Source organism: Aedes aegypti, chromosome 2, assembly GCF_002204515.2.
Source record: "Aedes aegypti strain LVP_AGWG chromosome 2, AaegL5.0 Primary Assembly, whole genome shotgun sequence".
Classification (NCBI taxonomy): Eukaryota; Metazoa; Arthropoda; class Insecta; order Diptera; family Culicidae; genus Aedes; species Aedes aegypti.
In genome coordinates this window covers 418,208,061-418,228,310 of record NC_035108.1, presented here as the reverse complement: position 1 = coordinate 418,228,310, position 20,250 = coordinate 418,208,061, and the positions used below count along the sequence as shown (strand labels likewise).

The 20,250-nt window shown below is 40.2% G+C and overlaps 1 protein-coding gene, 1 non-coding gene and 1 pseudogene across 2 annotated transcripts; 2 read left to right on the top strand and 1 right to left on the bottom strand.

Annotated features, from left to right (window-relative positions):
* Nucleotides 1-4,455: 4,455 nt before the first annotated feature.
* Nucleotides 4,456-19,544, top strand: LOC110677020. Its single transcript, XM_021847431.1, has 9 exons — nt 4,456-4,635; nt 16,178-16,539; nt 16,599-16,744; nt 17,786-17,876; nt 17,946-18,125; nt 18,191-18,352; nt 18,414-18,531; nt 18,598-18,716; nt 18,780-19,544. Exons 1-9 carry the CDS (start codon nt 4,578-4,580, stop codon nt 18,831-18,833), a joined length of 1,290 nt encoding a protein of 429 aa, XP_021703123.1. The 5' UTR covers nt 4,456-4,577; the 3' UTR covers nt 18,834-19,544.
* Nucleotides 12,219-12,290, bottom strand: Trnad-guc. Its single transcript has one exon. It is a non-coding gene; the product is annotated as a tRNA-Asp (tRNA).
* LOC110677021 lies at nt 14,606-15,167 on the top strand (annotated as a pseudogene).
* Nucleotides 19,545-20,250: the final 706 nt, after the last annotated feature.

Sequence of the window (20,250 nt, the reverse complement as noted above, 5' to 3'; positions counted from 1 at the left end):
TTGATGGTCCCTTCAATATCGAGTTATAAAGAGTTGACTGTAGCAAATTTTCACGGAATTTCATGGAATTTTTCATGAAATGGCTGAATAAGTAGTGGTCCCGGCAAACTTTGTCTTGCCATCAAGTAGGCTATAACCTATAAAACGTAATGTCCCCCAGACAAAATGGCGCAATATTTTTCTCCCGTTTTCCCGATTATTCCGGATACTTTCCCCAACTTTTTCGCTGCACGATCACGGCACATCCCTTGTCGTGTGCAACAGTGGAAAACTTACGTTAAACCGTCTATCCGTTCTCAAGCCATTTCGTGACATACGAACACCACTCCATTTTTATTTATAAAGAAGAAGAAGATTTCAGACGAACATCGTTGCAATCTTCTATTGCCACGATTAATCTATATAAATAAAAATGGAGTGGTGTTTGTATGTCACGAAATAGCTTCCGAACGGGTGAACCGATTTGAATGATTATTTTTCCGTTTTGTTCGCCAAGTGTTCCGACGTGTTTGTTTGTATAAAAATCCCAGGATATTCACCGGGAAAGTTGAAAAAACGTGCTTATATGGAACTGTCATTTTGTATGGGACGATCCATAGCGTTTTTCAACAGCCTACTTGATGGCAAGACGAAGTTTGCCGGGTCCACTAGTATGTTATATATTTAGTTGATTGAAAGCGTTATTTTTTATTAAAAAACTTACCTGTAAAAATTATGTACTACCACGGAAAATTAGTTGTGATATTCAATTTAGTTTAACCGAATTGAAACGAAAGTGTTGCCTAACACAGAGCACCTAGATATTAGAAATTAATGTAATGTTTAAAACTAGTTTAAGACTAATAGATCAATTAATTTCAATGCAAAAGGTTAAAGTAAATGCTTTCTTTGGTTGGTCATACAATCTTTGAGGAAGACATCCCCCTGACCCCTCCTTCTTTTCTAGGCAACGGAAACAGCATGGACACGAGGGGTCCAAAATCGGTCTTAAATGGATATCTCAACATCTAGTTCAGCTAGAAGATTAATGCCTTCGGCGAAGCTGTTCAGTAGATCAAAAGCTATTTGGCGGCGAAGAGTCATCCCCCAGGTGACGCTAGTGAAAAGAAATCTTCAATCTTCTCTACCTCAAGATACTTATCAGCTAAAAGGTTAGTGACTTCGGTAAAGTTTGTCAGCAGATTGACGGCTATCTGGCGGAGAAAAGTCTAAACCAGAATGTATTCGTAACAATGTTTATTTTTCAATTATCTAGATGGTTGGTGTCTTCAACAGAGCTGTTCGGCAGAGTTAGGGCTATCTGGCGGTGAAGAGTCTGATTAGGAATTCATCCGCTAGGTGGCGCTAGTTAAAAGAAATCTTCAATCTTATCTGTCTCCACATTCTTAACAGCTAGAAGGTTGGTGTCTTCGGCAAAGACATTCAGCATGTTGAAGGCTTAAATCTAATTGAGGATTTATTTGTTAGTTGATGACACATATCCCTACAAAAGTTTGAACAAGTTAGGAACTCTGAAACTTCTGAAGCATTATAGAAGTAACAGCTTGAAGATTTCCTGGCAGAAGCTCTGTAGGTGTAACACCTGGTAGGGAATCAGGTTCTAAACGTTAATTTGAGATTGATAGCCGAGAAATGCTGCTAGAGAAATTCGTTCAGAAATTTCTATAGGAGTCTCATTAGGGCCCTGTTGAGAAATTTGTGGGAAATATCTGAATTATGTCTAGGTGAAGTCTTTGAAATAATTACTGAAATCCTCGAAGAAGTTTTCGACAGAATCTTTGAATTATTTCATGGTGAAATTTCTCTCGAGAAATTCCTTGAGAAATCTATGATGGATTTTCTTGAGGAATACTGTGGAGATATCCCTGGATACATTTGTATGATGGATTCCTGGAGGAGGCCTTGGTTAATCTCTAGAGGAGTCTCCGTGGGCATTTCTGGAAGAATCCCTGGATGAATCATAACACTGCGGAACACGTTTTTGTCTCCAGCATGAAAATACCTCTATTTACTCAATTAAGGGATGCTGAATCCATTGCCGTTTACAGAAATGTCATAACACGTCTAGTTTTTGAGATATTGATTGTTGAAAATGCAAAAATTGACTATTTCAGCCAACTTGCATGCAAGTTTGCCAGCTTGTAAGGCAATTCACTTGCTTAATTTGCCACAGAATTCAAACTTTATGTGTATAACAATACTTATCATCAAAGTTTATAATATTTTTGATGCGGAAAAGTTATTTTTTGATGGTTTAGAAAAGTATTGTATTTTGCCATATAAGAGAAATGAACAATTTTGTATGGAGACTGCAAGCATGTTGAAAAAGATCGGATTAATCTAAATTTAATCGTGAAATTTCAACCAAAATATATCTAAAACGAAAGCTCTTTTGCATGCTTGGTAAATAAGATCACAAAAAAGTTTGATAAAACGTGCTTCAAATTTTAGGTAATCATCAATAAAACCAATGTTTTATACAACTTTGGCGACCTGTAGCCAAAAATTGTGACGTGCTGGGAAATTTCTGAGAACGGCATCAGATTCAGCAAACCTAAACCTACTAGAGACACATAATTTGATCCTTGAGACACGCAAAAATGTCATTTTTGTTGCGCTGTGTAATTGAAATTTCTGAAGCATTCTCTGGAGGAATTCCGGGGGGGTATATTTTAATTATTTCTTGGTAATTTTTTTGGAAAAGCTTTGAAGGAATCACTGGAATTTCTGGAATACTCGGAGGAGTTCCCGAATATCTCTTATTTCCTGGCAAAATGATCTAAGAAAAAATCCTCAAGATATCTTTGAAGTGGATTTTGAATAAATTCCTGAGGGAATCCCTTGAAAAATTCCAGGTGAAATCCTGGAAGAAACCCTGGACAAATTGAAGAAGTAAACCTCTGAAGAATCCCTGGTGAAATTCTAGAGGAACCCCACGGGAGAATTCTCGAATGAACCCTTCGGAAAAATATCTGAATTATGCCAAGGTGAAATCTGTGAAGGAATTACCGAAGTCCCTGGAGGAGTTTAGGGATGTACACAAATTATGTAAAGCTGAAGTGGGACTTTTTTAAATTGATAAAAATTGTATACGTATGATTCCTGATTTCCGAAAGCCTATCAGAAACTCCTCAACATATGGACACTGCATGTTGAGTGATTCTCAGCATAATAAGGATGTTTCATAAAAACTACAGTAACCCATTATTTAGACGTCATATCTTTGAACCCTACGGTCCCTCCAAATGATTTTTTTTTCAATCTCAGCAAGTACGAAAAAGCTTGTTTCTACATCAATTTGTTCACCAAAGTATCATGAAACTTCTGAGTTCATGCAAAACCATTCTAAGATGTTAAATACAAATGCCTTCAGTCAAAATTCGATCAGTTTTAAGGCCAATGATTGTTTATTATAAGACACGAAAAAAGAATAAGATATTTTGAAAATCCTACAAAAACCACTTAAGCTTTTCTGTGAGGTATATCGCCAAAACTTTCGTAATTTTTTTTAGAAAATCTCAAGAATGAACTGCAAAATCCTAAATTTATTGATTCCCTGCAAAATCGTAAGTGCTGTTCATAGAAAAAAATGACTGGAAACTGGACACATCTCTGGTGATGTTTTCGGAAGAATCCTAGGACAACATCTCAGAAGAAACAATAATATAATTCTCTAAACAAATCCCTTAATAAATCGCGGAAGAGTTATTGAAAGAACAATTGAAGGAATTCCGCTAAAAATTGTAAAAAATGTTTGTTTGTGTTTTCTTTGATAGACATCTTTGATAAAATTTTAAAATATTACTTTCGAGATAGTTTTGAAGAATTGCGGAGAGCAATATCAAATTGATTTGTAGTGGAATCTGACATTCTTAGAGAAATTTCTTTTAAAATACAGATTGATCTGTTGAAAACTTATGTGAAATATCGTTAAGGACATTTAACCATTTGATAATTTTGGCTGAGAATTGTTTTTGGAAGATCTATGAAGGCTTTTTTGAAAAACTTGTTGAAGGAATTTTGAACAGAAACTTTAGGAAGAACCTCTAAGGAAAACATGGAAAAACTGTGGATGAACTCTTTGAAATTTTTCTAGTAAGGATTCTTTGCTTGGTGTTCATGAAAACTATTTTGGTGATACTCCTAGAGATGTTCGCACAAATTTTCAAGGACCAACTGGATGAAAATTTAAAATAACAATTGTATTTATATGCACAAAGTACGTAGAGGGCCTAACTGTACACACTTAAAAAAAATACGGATTACGGTGAAATAAAATACCGAACTAAATCTGTAAAAGATCAATTAACCGGTTCTCCCGTGAAATCTAGAAAATTACCGTATATTGGTAAAAAATTACCGAACTATCAGCGGCGCAAAAAAAAATCACGTATACCTGTAAAATAACTACAGAATGTTCGGTGAATGGAAATATTTCACCGTATACTGTGATTTTTACCGAACTACTGTAATAACGGCAGGACGCCATATTTGAAATCGAGGAATCTGTCAAAACAAAAAGTGGCAATAACAAAAAAGTTCTGTGGAAGCAAGAGTGGCCGTGAAAAGCAGCGGAAATGGAAGAAATTCTGGAACAACTCGAGAATCAGGACGACAGGCTGGTCGGTGTTTTCCGTAAGTATCACAGACACGCATTTCAAGCCATTTTTTTTGTTTTTCTAGTCAATCATCTGTTGTTACTGTCGGGCTATAGTTCCGGGTTATGTGACAGATGTTGTCTTCCGCAGCAGAGAGAAAACAGAAATTCCGAGATTTCAAAACAACCTTTATTTTGGTGGAGTTTTAATATCCTGCAATAGTTTAATAAGCTTTAATCCACAATTTAACTTAATTATAAAAACTTACGTTTAGTCAAATCTCTCTCGCGTTTACGACAATTCTGTTTGTTGAAGCCTTATGTTCGCGGTCTTCACTGGCGCTTTGAGGTCTAAATTATTGCTTTAATGAATTTCAAGATATTTATGCCAATTCAATTATTTTACCTTTAGCTCGAGTTACTTCAACAGCTATTTAGGGTTAGGTTTATATGTAGTTTAAAGCACGAAATCTGAAGAAGGAATACTTAGATAGTAATAAATGTAATTTTAAGATAAACACCCATACATACTGTGATATCTATAGATTAAGCTAATTAGCATAATAAACTACAATATTTAACTGAATGATTAATATTTGATTTACACTGCATGAGCACAATCTGGCTAGATCGACAATGACTTTCCAATTCATCCTCTATTATAATACAATGTTGATATTGCTTCTCAGCTATCTTGTCACTGCCATACCCTGCATATCTGCGCTCCATGGGCGCACGCCTCGTCCTCACAATGGGCGCGGCTTGTATACATGTCGAAAGAGCGCTGTAGCACCGAGGGGTCGCAACAGTCCCCCCCAGTATGCCGACATCAGGATCGGCTTACTCAACTTCGCTCTTGACGTCGAGAACCGCTATCTTAACGGCAGGTCTCTCGTAGATCCCCTTCATCGTTTGAATCGTTGCTCTACGCACTTGTCCGTCTCGATTGGTTGTTCCTATTACCCGACCTTTCGGCCAGCAGTTCCTGGGATGTTCCGGATCGGTAATTACCACTATATCGCCGACTTCAATCGCTTTTACCTTCTGATGCCACTTAGTACGTCTTGTGATTTCTGGAAGGTACTCTTGTAGCCATCGTTTCCAGAAACGATTGGCCATAACTTGGGACAGCTCGTGTCCGTGCCGTCTAACCACAAGGTTGTCGCTACAGAGCGTCAACGGTTTAGCACCGTCAGACGACCCAAGCAAAAAATGATTGGGTGTCAGGGCTGGCGCAGATTCATCATCGACCGGTACATCTGTTAGCGGCCGTGCATTCAACACTCCTTCCACTTCTACCAGCGCATTTCTTAGCTCCTCGTCATTAGGACGTCTGTTTCCCACGATTTCTCCCAGATTTCTTTTCACACTTTGAATCAATCGCTCCCAGCTACCACCCATGTGCGGCGAGGCAGGGGGATTGAAATGCCAAGCCGTTTGTGGGCTGGTGAACTCCTTCATAATCATCTCTTGGTCTACGGTTTTAAGTGCTTCGCGTAACTCACGATCTGCTCCAATAAAATTCGTGCCTCTGTCGCTATAGAACGACACCGGAGTACCTCGTCGAACGACGAAGTTTCGGAGTGCCATAATGCACGAGTTAGTGCTCAATGAGTGGGCAATCTCCAAATGTACGGCCCGAACAGTAAGGCAGGTTAGTAAGACCCCCCACCTCTTCTCAACCCTTCTTCCCAATGTGACCTCAATGGGACCGAAATAGTCGACCCCTACATGAGAGAACGGACGAGTATAGGCAGCCAATCTGGCTGGGGGAAGGTCTGCCATCTCCGGTGGCTTTGGAATCGCATCTCGATTTTTGCATCGTTGACAATTGCTTCTAACTTTCTTGAGAGCTACTCGCAAGCGAGCGATGCAGAAGCGTTGTCGTACCTCGTTCAAAACGGTTCTTTGATTTCGATGATGGAATTTTTCGTGATAGTATATGATCACTAGTCGTGTGAGAGGATGATCTCGTGGCAAGATGATCGGGTTCTTTGCATCGTCCAGCAGAAATTCGCAGGCGTCAACTCTCCCTTTCATCCTTAGCACATTATTTGCATCTAAAAAAGGACTGAGCTTGTAGATGACACTACTCTTCAATATTTGCTGGCACTGTTGATTATGGTTGCTGTTCGACTTGAGGAGTTCTATTTCATCGGCGTAGACGTCGTATTGTGCAGCTCGGTATTGATGGATCTCTGCTTGCTGTAGCTCGTCACTAGAAAATGGCCCCGTAATCATGCCATTCTTCTTCACAAGACGTTGACAATTGGTTACGAAGCGTTTTACATAGCATGTCACTCGCAAGAGGCGTTTCCAGCTTGAAAAGTGGCTTGCTGGAATCAGTGGTTCTGATGCATGGCAATGGAAGAGAGCACTGGGTCGTAGTTCTTCCTCTGTAGTGCTATCTTTATATGACGGTGGAGGCCAGAATTCCGGGGGCTGCCACAGATATTCCGGACCTCTAAACCATCTGCTGGTTTCACTCAGATCCGGTCTCCGCTGCCACTTAGTTCCATCGTCCGCCACGTTGAGTTTGGATGGAACCCATCTCCATTCCCACTCTTCCGTTGAATCCAAAATTTCGCTTATCCGCACGGCTACGTATGGGCTGTATCTGCGATGGTCAGACTGTAGCCAACATAGGACATTTCTAGAGTCCGACCAAAAGAAACGTTTGGATATCGGCAACGCCAGCTCTGGCATCATGCTGTTGATCAGCCTCGTTCCGATTACAGCGGCTGTAAGCTCCAGTCGTGGAATAGAGAGATATTTAAGAGGGGCGACGCGAGTCTTGGCACACATCAACATGCACTCTATTTGGCCTGCTTCTTCAAAACGAAGATAAACAGCTGCAGCCATACCATTCTCGCTGGCGTCCACGAAAATGTGTGCTTGTATTTCCGTTGCTGAGCCGGCCGATGTTACCTTACGATAGCAACGCGGTAAACTAACTTGTTCCAGTAAAGGAAGTAGTTTGACCCAAGCTTTCCACGCTTCAAATTGTTTGTCTTGGATCAGCTGTCCCCATTGAACTCCAGAGCGCCAGACTTCCTGTAGAACGATTTTAAGGTGCATCAGATAGTTTGATATTAGACCTAAAGGGTCGAAAACTGTCATCAGAACTCGGAGTACTTCATTCTTTGTAGGACGACGTGTTCCTTCGAGCAGAGCTTCATCAAAACGTGTCCAGGAAACCTTGAACGTGAAACAGTCGTTTGCTGTGTTCCACCACATTCCTAAGACTTTCTCTGTCTCCAACTCCGCTGTCAAGTCCAGATTCTTCTGCGCAGTTCGTTCGTCATTCCTTCGCAATTCTGCTAGAACACGAGGCGAATTCGATATCCAGTTCCTTATCTCAAATCCTCCTTCCGCGTGAACAAACCGCACGGCTTTTGCCAGTTCAATAGCAGCTTCCTCTGTCTCCTCACTCGCCAACATATCATCTACATAATGTTTCTTTACTATTGCGTCGGTAGCTGCTGGATATTGTTGTTTAAACCTTTCTGCATTGTGGTTCTTAACGAACTGAGCTGTACTCGGAGAGCAGCAAGCGCCGAATGTCATGACGTTCATAACGTATGTGTCCGGTTCCTGATCTGCGGTTCCCCTCCAAAGAAATCGTTGGCAGTGTTGGTCCACCGGTCGTATTCGAACCTGGTGGAACATTTCGCGGATATCTCCGCATATTCCGATTCGGTATTTTCTAAACTGACACAGTACAGCTGGTAGGGATGTCAGCTCATCTGGTCCTGTCAGTAACGCTGAGTTCAGCGACACACCGTGAAAGGCCGCTGCAGCGTCCCAGACAATACGCACCTTTCCAGGTTTATTCTGATTAACCACAGGGAAGACTGGAAGATACCAGACTCGTTGTTGTTTTTCCTCAAGTTCCTCGGTAGTCAATTTACGAATATAACCCTTAGCCAAATAGTCAGCAATCTTTTCATGTAATGTACTCGCCAACTCAGGATCCCGTTCCATTCGCTTCTCTAAGCAGCTGAACCGCTGTAATGCCATCGGCTTATTATCCGGCAATCGAATCTTCTCGTAGCGCCATAATAGCCCAGTTTCGTATCGGTCACCATCGAAGAGTGTCAATGCCTGCAACATAGTTTGAGCACGTTCGTTTTCACTTGATACACAGTTCTTCTCTGGTTTCGATATACCTAGAGCTTCGAGGCTGAAGAATTTCTTCACTGCGTCATGCAGTCCTTCATCGGAACGCAGATTACACTCGCAGATGTGATAGGTTCGAAATACCACATTCTTCGACTCTGGACGGTTGCAACTACCGTATATTGTCCATCCTAGTAGGGTTTTAACGGCAATTGGTTCGCCCTCCTTGCCTTCACGACTGTTTCGGACGAGTGCTACCTTGGCATGTTTCACCCCGATCAGGATTCGGGGTCGGACGTCCTGATAGGATTGTACCGGGAGGTTGCGAAGATATGGGAAATGCTCTCTCAGCATATCCACATCGAGAGTCTGAGCCGGCAACTGCAAGTCTCCAACTGTGCGAACATCATTGAGCAGAAATTTCTTTCCAGATTGTCCACTTATCGCAACATCAACGCTTAGGGATTCCGCTTCAAACCGATGAGTCCCGCCAGTCCATTTCAGACAAAGTGGCGCTGACTTACCCGACACTTCTAAATCCTTTGCTAAGTCTTGATCAATCAATGTCAGTTCCGAACCGTCATCCAGAAATGCATAGCAATCAATCTGTTTCTTGATTCCGAACAACGTAACCGGAAGATAACGGAACATTCTTACCCCGGAGCTCGACAAATGAGTGTTCACGTTCGTTTCTTCTTGCAAAGGTCGTCTTGTACCGTTGCTGGGCCCAGAAGCAACTGCCAAGTCTTTATGCAACAGTTCATGATGCTTGAAAGTGCAATTATTCTTTCCACATGGCTTAGCATCACATTTTCCGCTGTGTTGCCTGAGACACCGGCGGCATATGCGAAGTTCACGAACAGTAGCCCACCTCGCCTCATAGGAAAGTTCTAAAAACCGCGGACATTTTCCAGCATTCCTGCATCCTCCCTTACAAACCGCGCAACATTTGGTAGAAGCGGCTTCGGTAATCTTCTTTTCCGGTTTATAGCACTGGTATTCCGAAGGTTTCTGTCTTGGAACATCTGAAGTTGAGAAGTTAGAATGTGTATTCAAGAACGCTTTGTTTTTTGGTTTGCTGTGAGCTTGCTGTTCAGTAGACTGAGTGCCACAAACCAAACAAGCATCCTCCGCCACGGAATAGATCCATTTGCTGTAAGCGAACAAGCTTACCTTGTTCAACTTCCTTTGATGCCTCGCCCAATCAAGTTTGAGAGAAGGTGGCAGCTTACCAACAAGCTCATTGAGCAAGGTAACGTCTCGCTTGTACTCCTTTCTCCCGCAGGCATCTATTGTGCTACACAAGTTCTGTACTGCCAACGCATGTTCAATCAGCTTGTCCATCGCATCCGCTTTGATCGGTGACATTCCCAGTACCTTTGCTCGTAACGTATTGATGATAGCTTGAGGCTGACCGAATCGTAACTTCAGAGCACTGATTGCCTTTGGTACCGTCGAAGGAAGCATGAGAAAACTTCGGACAGTGTTGAGAGCATCGTCTTTCAGACAGTTCCGTAACCGAATCATATTTTCTTCATCTCTATAACCGCACATCCTCGTTGTGCTCTCATAGGTTGACAAGAACATCGGCCACTCCTCCGGGTTTCCGCTAAATTTCGGTAAATCTCGTGGAACAACTTGCCGGGCAGCTATTTGTTCCGGTGAGAGTGCCACTAGTGCAGGACATGATTTGCTCTGGACCACCGATGTTGCTTTTGGACGACAGGAACCTTTCGGCGTTGATTGCTTGCAAGGCTTGAATGGTACTTCACTCTCGTCGCTGTCATCTTCCGGGAGTCCAGTGGATGATTCTTCCTCGCTCGTCTCGTCATCAACGCTCGAATCCTCACTTGTATCGGATGTTGATCTTGAATCGTCTGACCGTGAACTTTCGTCCGTTTCTTGGTCCTGTAACCACGATGACACCTTTTCCGCTGGATCTTGCTGGTCATCAGCTACGCAGGAACGTACACTTCGGTTCGATGCAACTTCGGCTATTTCCTCCAGCAAACTGAATTTCCTCTCCAACAACTCTCGCTTCCTCTTCATCTCTTCTTCCATAAGGGTTTGCTCTGCTTCAAGTTTCTTCAGCTGCACTTCTAACACCATCCGCTCCGACCTTCTTGATGACGTCGACATAATTGATTTGGCGTCCTTTGTTCCAGCTACTGGTTTATCCTTTCCTGATTTCGAAGAGACCTCCGGTATTTTGTTGGTCCTCGTCGTACCAAATTCCTGCTCAATTACCTTACTCCGCTGCCTACCACTCGTAGTCACCTTGTCCACCTTCTGCGCCTTTTTCTTGTCCACGGAGTGCTTGGCCGATTTGCACGGTTTCTTCTCCTTCGTCTTCGTGCTGACTTTCTTGGGCTTCCGTGACTTCAGGGTTTCCAACTTCGGGTTCGACTTCTTCTGGTACGCCGCCGCGGTTACGCATCTACAGCAATTCCAGCTATTTTGTTCGACCTCTCTGGTCACTCCTACACAGTCAAAATGATGCCAATCATCACACGAGTCACACTGGACCATGAGGCTGTTATCGGCCTTGTTACAGGTACGACAACTATTCGGTTCGTACGTGATTACGGTCTTTGGGTCTTGGTTATCAAGGGGAGATTTACTGTATGAGCAAGAGGGGTGAGATGGGGGGATTTCGGTATTTTTGGAGATTTGATCTCCTGATTTACCGTTAGACGTTTCACCTGCCTTACCTGCTGTTTTCACGTTCATCTCGGACATCTTCTTGCCAGAAGAAGGCCGTGCTCTACGTAAAGAATTCAGCACGAAGATTCCGATAAACGGCTGTAATCGCAGCAGCTAACCAACGTCGGCTTCGGCAAGACCTCGTTAGCACCACCGTAAACGATATTAAAAATTGTTGTCTTCCGCAGCAGAGAGAAAACAGAAATTCCGAGATTTCAAAACAACCTTTATTTTGGTGGAGTTTTAATATCCTGCAATAGTTTAATAAGCTTTAATCCACAATTTAACTTAATTATAAAAACTTACGTTTAGTCAAATCTCTCTCGCGTTTACGACAATTCTGTTTGTTGAAGCCTTATGTTCGCGGTCTTCACTGGCGCTTTGAGGTCTAAATTATTGCTTTAATGAATTTCAAGATATTTATGCCAATTCAATTATTTTACCTTTAGCTCGAGTTACTTCAACAGCTATTTAGGGTTAGGTTTATATGTAGTTTAAAGCACGAAATCTGAAGAAGGAATACTTAGATAGTAATAAATGTAATTTTAAGATAAACACCCATACATACTGTGATATCTATAGATTAAGCTAATTAGCATAATAAACTACAATATTTAACTGAATGATTAATATTTGATTTACACTGCATGAGCACAATCTGGCTAGATCGACAATGACTTTCCAATTCATCCTCTATTATAATACAATGTTGATATTGCTTCTCAGCTATCTTGTCACTGCCATACCCTGCATATCTGCGCTCCATGGGCGCACGCCTCGTCCTCACAATGGGCGCTGGCTCCCCGACGGGGAATTGAACCCCGGTCTCCCGCGTGACAGGCGGGGATACTGACCACTATACTATCAGATCCGGGGATATATTTTACGATTGTACTTTCGCTAAATGTAATGCTCGTTATGGGAAATTCTATACCCTCAAACGACATATAATCGAAAAGCATCCGATAGGAACGCCTCAGGATACACGCGACATAGAACGTAGTAAAGAACTTGATATTCAAGAAGAATTTGAGGAGCAGGAAGAGGATGTTCCTTTTAATAAGACGGATAAAATCGATTTAGGTGAAATCCGAAAGCTGATTGGCCTGAGCATTTGCCGGCTTTCTAGTGACGTTGGCTTACCCCAGTCAAAAATCGCAGAAGTCATAAAAATTTGCGACACTGTCGTTCATCATGTCACAGAATATTTGGAGGAACGGGTACTCGAATTTTTAAATACTCATAATATCCAGGCACTTAATAAGGACGTCATCGAGCTGAGAAACCATTTTCAGTTAGAACTTTTTTCGGATATTGACACATTTCAAAAACAGTCCAAGTTCTTGGACAGTTTGAGTGGAACAGCTCCAGTTCCACGAGATGTTTTGTTGAACCGCCGACAAGATGTTCGACATGTAAAATCGGTTCCCAAAAAAATACTGGTAAATGAGACGGCATCCTATATAAGTATCATAGATACGCTAAAGTTTCTGTTTCGGAATCCTTGCAATAGAAAGCTTCTAATGGAATCGGAAGAAGCTGATACCCCATGTGTAAAAGAATTCAGCTCATTTGAATCGGGAGAACTATTCAAAAACAGTAATTTTTTCCAAGAAAATCCTCATTGCATTCGACTTAGTTTGTATCAAGACGACGTTGAACTAGGCAACGCATTCAGCTCGCGAGCTGGCATTAACAAAGTGTGTAACTTTAACTTCAAAATACAGAATCTTCCTGAGAAATGGAACAGCTCTCCAAAAACGGTATATCCTCTTCTCTTCTGTAATGCCATTGACGCTAAAAAACAAGGATTTCAAAAAATTGTACGGCCTCTAGTAGAAGATCTTAAAAAACTCGAGGAAGGTATCATCGTTTACTACGGAAACGAAGAGTTCTTACTCAAAGCGGTTGTCACTATGTTTTGCGGAGACACTCTTGCGGTTCATGACGTATTCGGGCTTCTAGGACCAAGCGCGAAGTATTTCTGTCGAATTTGTCAAATATCTAGAGAAGAATTCCATAAGAACCCAACTGATGAATTCGATCTGCGTACTAGAGAATGGTACAACTAAAATTTCGAAGCTGTGCAAAATGGATCCATCAGCCCAAAGGATTGTGGGTTGAAGCTAACAGGGTGTATACTTAACGAGCTGCAGAATTACCACATTACTGACAACTATAACCTTGATGGAATGCATGATCTAGCCGAAGGCGTTGTTCCTTTAACCGTGCAACTGGTTATGTCGCATTTTTATAAGCAAAAGGATTTAAAATTTGATGTTCAGTTCATTAACAACCGTATAAATACTTTTATGTATGGCTATACTGATCGCCACAACAAGCCTTCTGCTAATTTTACTCACGATATGCTAATAAACCCAACCAAACACAAATTAAAGCAAACATCATCGCAATCATTACTGCTGTTATGAGTTTTTCCATTTCTGTTTGGGCATAAAGTCCAACCCAATTGCAAATTAATGGCCATGATCGGTAACCTGATCAATATCGTGAGAATAATAATGTCTCCAGTTATCTCGCAACACTTAATTTATCAATTACAAGAGCACCTGTACTACTTTGAACAAACATTTTATTCAACATTTAATCGCCGAATCAATAAACTACATCACCTCAAGCATTATATCACATGTATCCAAAAAAGTGGCCCTATGAAACCATTCAATTGCCTGCAGTTCGAACAAACCAACAAAGTTGCCAAGAATCAAGCTAATACATGTCGGAATTTCAAAAATATTTGCCATAGTTTGGCTAAAAGGCAATGTACAAGAATGATTATAAACGTCTTGGATAACCCATTCTGTGATAAACTAAGCTTTACGTCCGGAATACTAGTTGGACCAAATGAATGCCTAAGCTTCAAGCTTCTTGATCCAATGGTACAATATGTGTTCGTACCGAAAACTGCTATACTGAATGGGATTGAGTTTAGAGCCAATGCAGTAATAGGCATAAAACATCACAATAGGGGTATTCACTTAAAGCTGCGTAACTAAGGTTCTGCGTATTATTGGCAAGAGAAATATTTCAAATGAAATAATTCCTTTCTTGCCTGATTGTTGACAAATTTATAATCTAGTTATCCAACCAAAAACGTTTAAAGAATTTGTTATTGTTTGATTTTTTGAATTTTCGTTCGCGGTACCTTCAAGAAGCGCACTCAAAATGAAAGCTTAGGAAATGCTGAAGGAATATCAGGTTATTGCGCGAAAGCTGGCCGAAAAGGATCGGAACCCTTCGCTGTGCAAGACCAAAATCTTTGCACCGGCTCAGATCGTGACCAAGTGCCGTTTCTGGAACTTCCTGCAGCAGCTGCGTTAATTCATCCTCGAAAAGACTCCACTACGCGTCATGAACTTAGGCATCTGACTGCCCTACGATTCCTGCTCCGATACGCATACCGCACTATCACTCAGTGCTAGAGCGACACGCCTTCGAGTCACCGTGTCCGTGCCCGCTCTATCCAAATCATAAAGGTTGAATCGAAGATCCAAGACCCGTCGTGTTCACATCAAATAGTTCTACGACTCGAAGAACCACTACAAGCGCTACCGGAAACTGTTCTCGTTCTGCCAACCGGATACCTACTACCAGTGAAGAATTCGGATTCGCCGTTCATTTTTCTGTTGATTCCACTCTTCTTAGGGAGTGAAACAAGTGCTCTAATTGAATAATAAAAACATGTATAGTCATAATCAATAAATCAATAGTTAAAGCACATATAAAAGATGAGAAGGTCATTTTTTCTGATCTGTAATCCGAGATACTCAAATAACCTGAACAACACAAAAAGTTTCCCAATAGCAACTCTTTCGATAGCTCGGATTATATGGATAAAATGCTTCATCAAATGATCTGGCTTCGCTCAATGCTTAAATCACTGACATTATCACCGATTTGTGGACATGCGAAACCTGAGGCACATATATCATATTTACTTGAAATTTTCGATGATAACATGGCATTGTGGGACATTCCTCTAAAACTCTCATGTTCCGTGCAACAAAGATGAGTAAATAAATTGACTTATTTTAGCAAATGTGCAACCAATTAAATAATTGCTCAAGTAAACTTGCTTCCATCATGAGCGTCGTAACCACTTATTGGTTAGATGGTTAGAACAGACGCTTCCACCTAATGTTTAATTGGCCCATTTCTCAGGTCTGGTTTATGAAAGTTTAGATCATTTTCTGTTGCGGAAGTATTCGCGGACTTCTGGATAATCATTTATTTGAATGTTTATTTATTCTCTGATAATAGTTGTTACGACGACGAACGCATTCTTTAATTGATTTTGTGTCGATTTTTGACAGTCGGAAATGTTTCATGTGCAGTTAACACAATTTTGTGAAAGATTTAAAATAGTCAAATAATCGTGATTTACGCAGCATTTTACGCTGTTAAGTGAATACCCTTAATGATACTTTTCCAGTATATGGACTTATAAAGGAAATTGTTGTTATCGATGGCAAAATGCATTTTATGCTAACGTTGATGGAAACGGTCTCGTACAATGATTTTTACGAAGCATACGAGGTGGAAATATCGGAGGTTGATAAGTTGTTCTCCTCCGAACTGTGCTTCACCCATACTGTGTTCTCCTGTTGGTCGTCCTATAACTGTAACAAAAAGTATATATCTCGGCGAATATACAACCGTGATTATTAAATTATGTATTTCATAATTGTGTCTAGCTTTGTAATTTATCTTTTCATTCATTATTTTATATTAAATTAGACCGTGAAGAAATCGATGATCTGGAAACATTCCTCCAGTTGGACGAAAGAGATTACGTACGATTAAACTTGACCACAAAACAGATCAAATTTATTCAGCGACTACAACAGCATTACCGATTGGTGACTGTAGAATGGTTGAACGAAGAACAGTCCGCAGTTGCAACTCAAGTCCCAATTGTGTCTCAAGAATCTACTGTCGATGTATGTACACTAACTGATCCTGGTCCATCGACTGCATCATCTTCTCATGTGCTTCCAACGTCTCCAAATACTCCGTGCTCAAAAAATACAACCCCTTCACTTGCACAATTGGCGTTTGCTAATCCTGATGAATCGGACCAAAAAATATCGCTTGAGAAAGTAAGACTCTGCAAAAAATGGATGTATCTATGTAATCAGTTGAATTTCTACTATTTCAGCCCATCAACATTGATCACGTACTGGAGAAATCAGAGAAAGGTCGTGTTATCATGGAAATTCTCAAGGAAAAGGCTAAACCCAAAGAATCAACAATTAAAGAAATCGTTAACGTACTTTGTGACTTTTTGAAATCACAGTACGGCTGGTAAGTTGAATTTTACGCATGTTAAAATAGTTTTATTATCGTAAGAGCTTTTATAAAGCCTTATTTGAAGAACATGACATAAATCGCGACTGTTAAACTTAAGTTCTATAAGGAGTAGATTTTTGCTAACCAATGCATCATATGTGGCTGTACTATACGGCAAGAGAAACTATGACATTAGCACGAAGTACAGTTAGACCACTGAGTTTGGCGCTAACCGATCTACTTATAAATCTCAAGTGTTACAATGAAGTTAGCTGTTCCTGATCTCGAAAGCAAAGATAAAAATTATTGTGTCATTCGTTAATTTTTGATTCCAGACTTCGCCGATTCTTCTTCTGATTTGTTTTTGTATTCGTTGTTGTAGTCTTTGACGCACACTTGCATGAGTTATTGTAATAGAGGTAATAAACTATAGAGGAAGAATGTCGCTGGCGTCGCTGCAGGATCATCTTTTGCTGGCGGAGATAGGCGGGGCTATAAATGTCAACGCGAAAAAGTATGCAGTTTGACACTTATGTACCCGACATGTTTCTGAGCGAGAACAAAGGGAACACCAGCGACATTCGTTCTCTATAGTTTTCTATCTCTATTGTTATTGTGCACTTTTCAGTAACATATACAGTAAATTCTCCCTAACTCGATATCGAGTTATGAAACCATAGTAAATGATTGTTTTCCAGTGGACCCTTGTACCGCAGTAGTACTGATTTTGTGTTCAATAAGGTGAAGATGAATCGAAGCCAAATCTAAAATTTTTAAGAGCACAAAACTAGAGATCTAGGCAGTGGTTCAACCTGAAAACTTAATTCATCAATTTCTCGGTGGTGGTGATTAATCGATTGAATTTTCAGTTTGAACCGCTGTCTGGTTCTCTAAATTAGAAAGCTCTTGAAAATGTTAGGTTTGGCTTCGATTCATCTTCAATTTAACTCGATACCTCCCTAACTTGATGGTCCCTTCAATTTCAAGTTAGAGACAGTTGACTGTACTAATGCTTTGATGATATTTCTAGTCTAACTAATTTGATTTATGTTTCAGTCGTCCGAGTAACTTTCATAAGAATCAGGTTGCTGTTTCGCTGGTTTGCTCGTATCCTGCTCTTGCGGCTGATTCTTCAGACACCCCGCAGGTAAATTATACTTATAATTGGAAGTGTCCTAAACCGCTTCATATTTAAATTTGTTATCATTTGGAATAGGCTCTTTGGTTCCATCTTCACGCACGTGGCACTAATCGTCACGCAGGTCGGATCCATTATAGGATGGAGTATTTGGCAAGGATGAGCCAAGAACGAATAAGGCCACCACGTCGTACCATCTCGGAATCGCAAGAAATACCAAACTTCAGTAACGGCTCTTCTGTCAATCTTGATGAAGCGGTAAGTTATCTGAAATATGATTTGAAAATTAATTGTATTCCTATATTTATCAATATTTTTTTTAGGAAAATGAACTCCGATTCATTGTACCAAGCCAGCAAATAAAATCACGCGTTTTTGAATTGTGGAACGCCACATTTGAGAACCGACAGAAATATCGCTCGGAAGGTAGTTTCTATTCATATGTACAGAATCATCCTGTTTTGACGGCCTTCAATGGAAAACTGGTAGTGATAAAGATTCTTCTTGAAATAATATTTCGACAAGATAAATATTACAAATTTTCAGATCACGAATGACTTCCACAAACTAAAACCATCGGCGAAGCCGTTCGTCGAAACCTGGACCGCAATGGAGGGTAAAATAATTTCTAACAACCGCGAAGTCTACACAGAATTGAAAAATGGTAAGTTATCTAAACTGATGACAGAACTACTTGCAAATGATAACATTAAATTTATATGACTACTAGATTTCGTTCGAGCCCTTTCCATTATTCGCTTGAAAAACCCATCTCGAGGATCGAAAAGAGTCCGTGAAGAAAATGCTAACCGCAAGAATCCGTTGAATGGAATTGTGCAGTGGATCAATGTAGGTTTTTGAGTGTTTCTAAAATGACCATGCTTCTTATATATTTGTCTCATTCTTCAACAGGCTGAAGACGACTTCCCATCGAATCGTGACGAAAAAAGTGTGCCAACTATGTAAGTGAGGGTTCCATGCTGGAAGATTCAAATGAATGCGCGATTGTTTGGGGATCAACTGTGATTCCTCTTAATATGGACATCAAATCAGCCTTTTCGATTCTCGCCGAATCATTCTACGTTTTCAGTGTCCCGGCGGCACCATGTGACAAACAATTTTTTTTGTTTGTAGGTGGGGCAGTTATTGGCGTTGAGCAATTAACTACGACGGGCTCGAAATTTTTACAAGTGGTGATGTGAGTTTTAGGTCGATTACGATCAACTCAATTTCGTATTGTTGTTTTCAAATGTACGTACATATTTTGAACGCCTTTAATTGTATTGTTTTAGATGCAATGATGTCCTTTAATTAACTAGATGTTTTAAACACATTTAAGTGCATAATACCACTAATTTTAAGAGTATAAAAGTTTCAACATAAGAATAATCCGAGGTGAGATTATTCATTGATGAATGAAAAGAATAAAACAAAATTTGTATTAAAAACGTCTAATAATAAACTTTTGTTTAAAAACCCAAAATCTACATTGTCGTTGATAATCCAAAATCGTGGAAATACCGTGAAAAAGTACAATATCCGTGCGGTAAAATACATGGAAGTTACAGTACATTTGTAAAAAAACACCGACCCTTACTGTAAACTATCCACAAGAGTAGCACAAAATCGCAGTAAATTAGTGAAAATATGCTGGAGTGTTCGGTAATGTTTACAGTAGGTACGTAAAAATCACCGAACGTTACGGTAATTTTGACAGATGTGATTTTCTGCGTTTCGCAGTACGTACTGTGATTCGAAAAATCACCGAACGATTCACCGATCGTTCAGCTGTTGAGATTACGGTGAAATTTCACCGTAATCCGTAATTTTTTTTAAGTGTGTAGAAATGTTTGAAAGAATTTATAGTAATTTGATATAGAATTTTCGAGTTATTTTCTGGTAAGATCAGAAAGCCTAAAGAAATTTAAGAAAAAAATCTGTTGAATAATAAATACTAACTCCAGGAATGATTTTCCGTGGAAATCCCTGGAAGAACTCACTAAAAACTAGTTAAAGAGTTCTTGGGAAATTCACTTTAAAAATACCTAAATAATTTATGGAGAAATCTCCGAGGGAATTCTCAGAGGATTCTCTTAAAAGCACATGGTTCGTGGAAGAATCACTAGGTACATGCTTCGTCTGTTCGCTGGACGAATTCTAGAAGGATTTTTCCACGTGATTAGACAAAGATTGAAAATTTTCCGTGATGGAAATTGAAATTTACAAATATCACAATACAAATATATTCAAACGTATTTGTGAAAATCGTGAATATTGCGAGTGATACTATTTTAAAAAAATAGAGATTTGCTAGGCCACTCCTGGACTCCCTCCAGTAAAAAATCTTAGCTACGCCAATGCTGAGATCTATTTGAAATCTTCA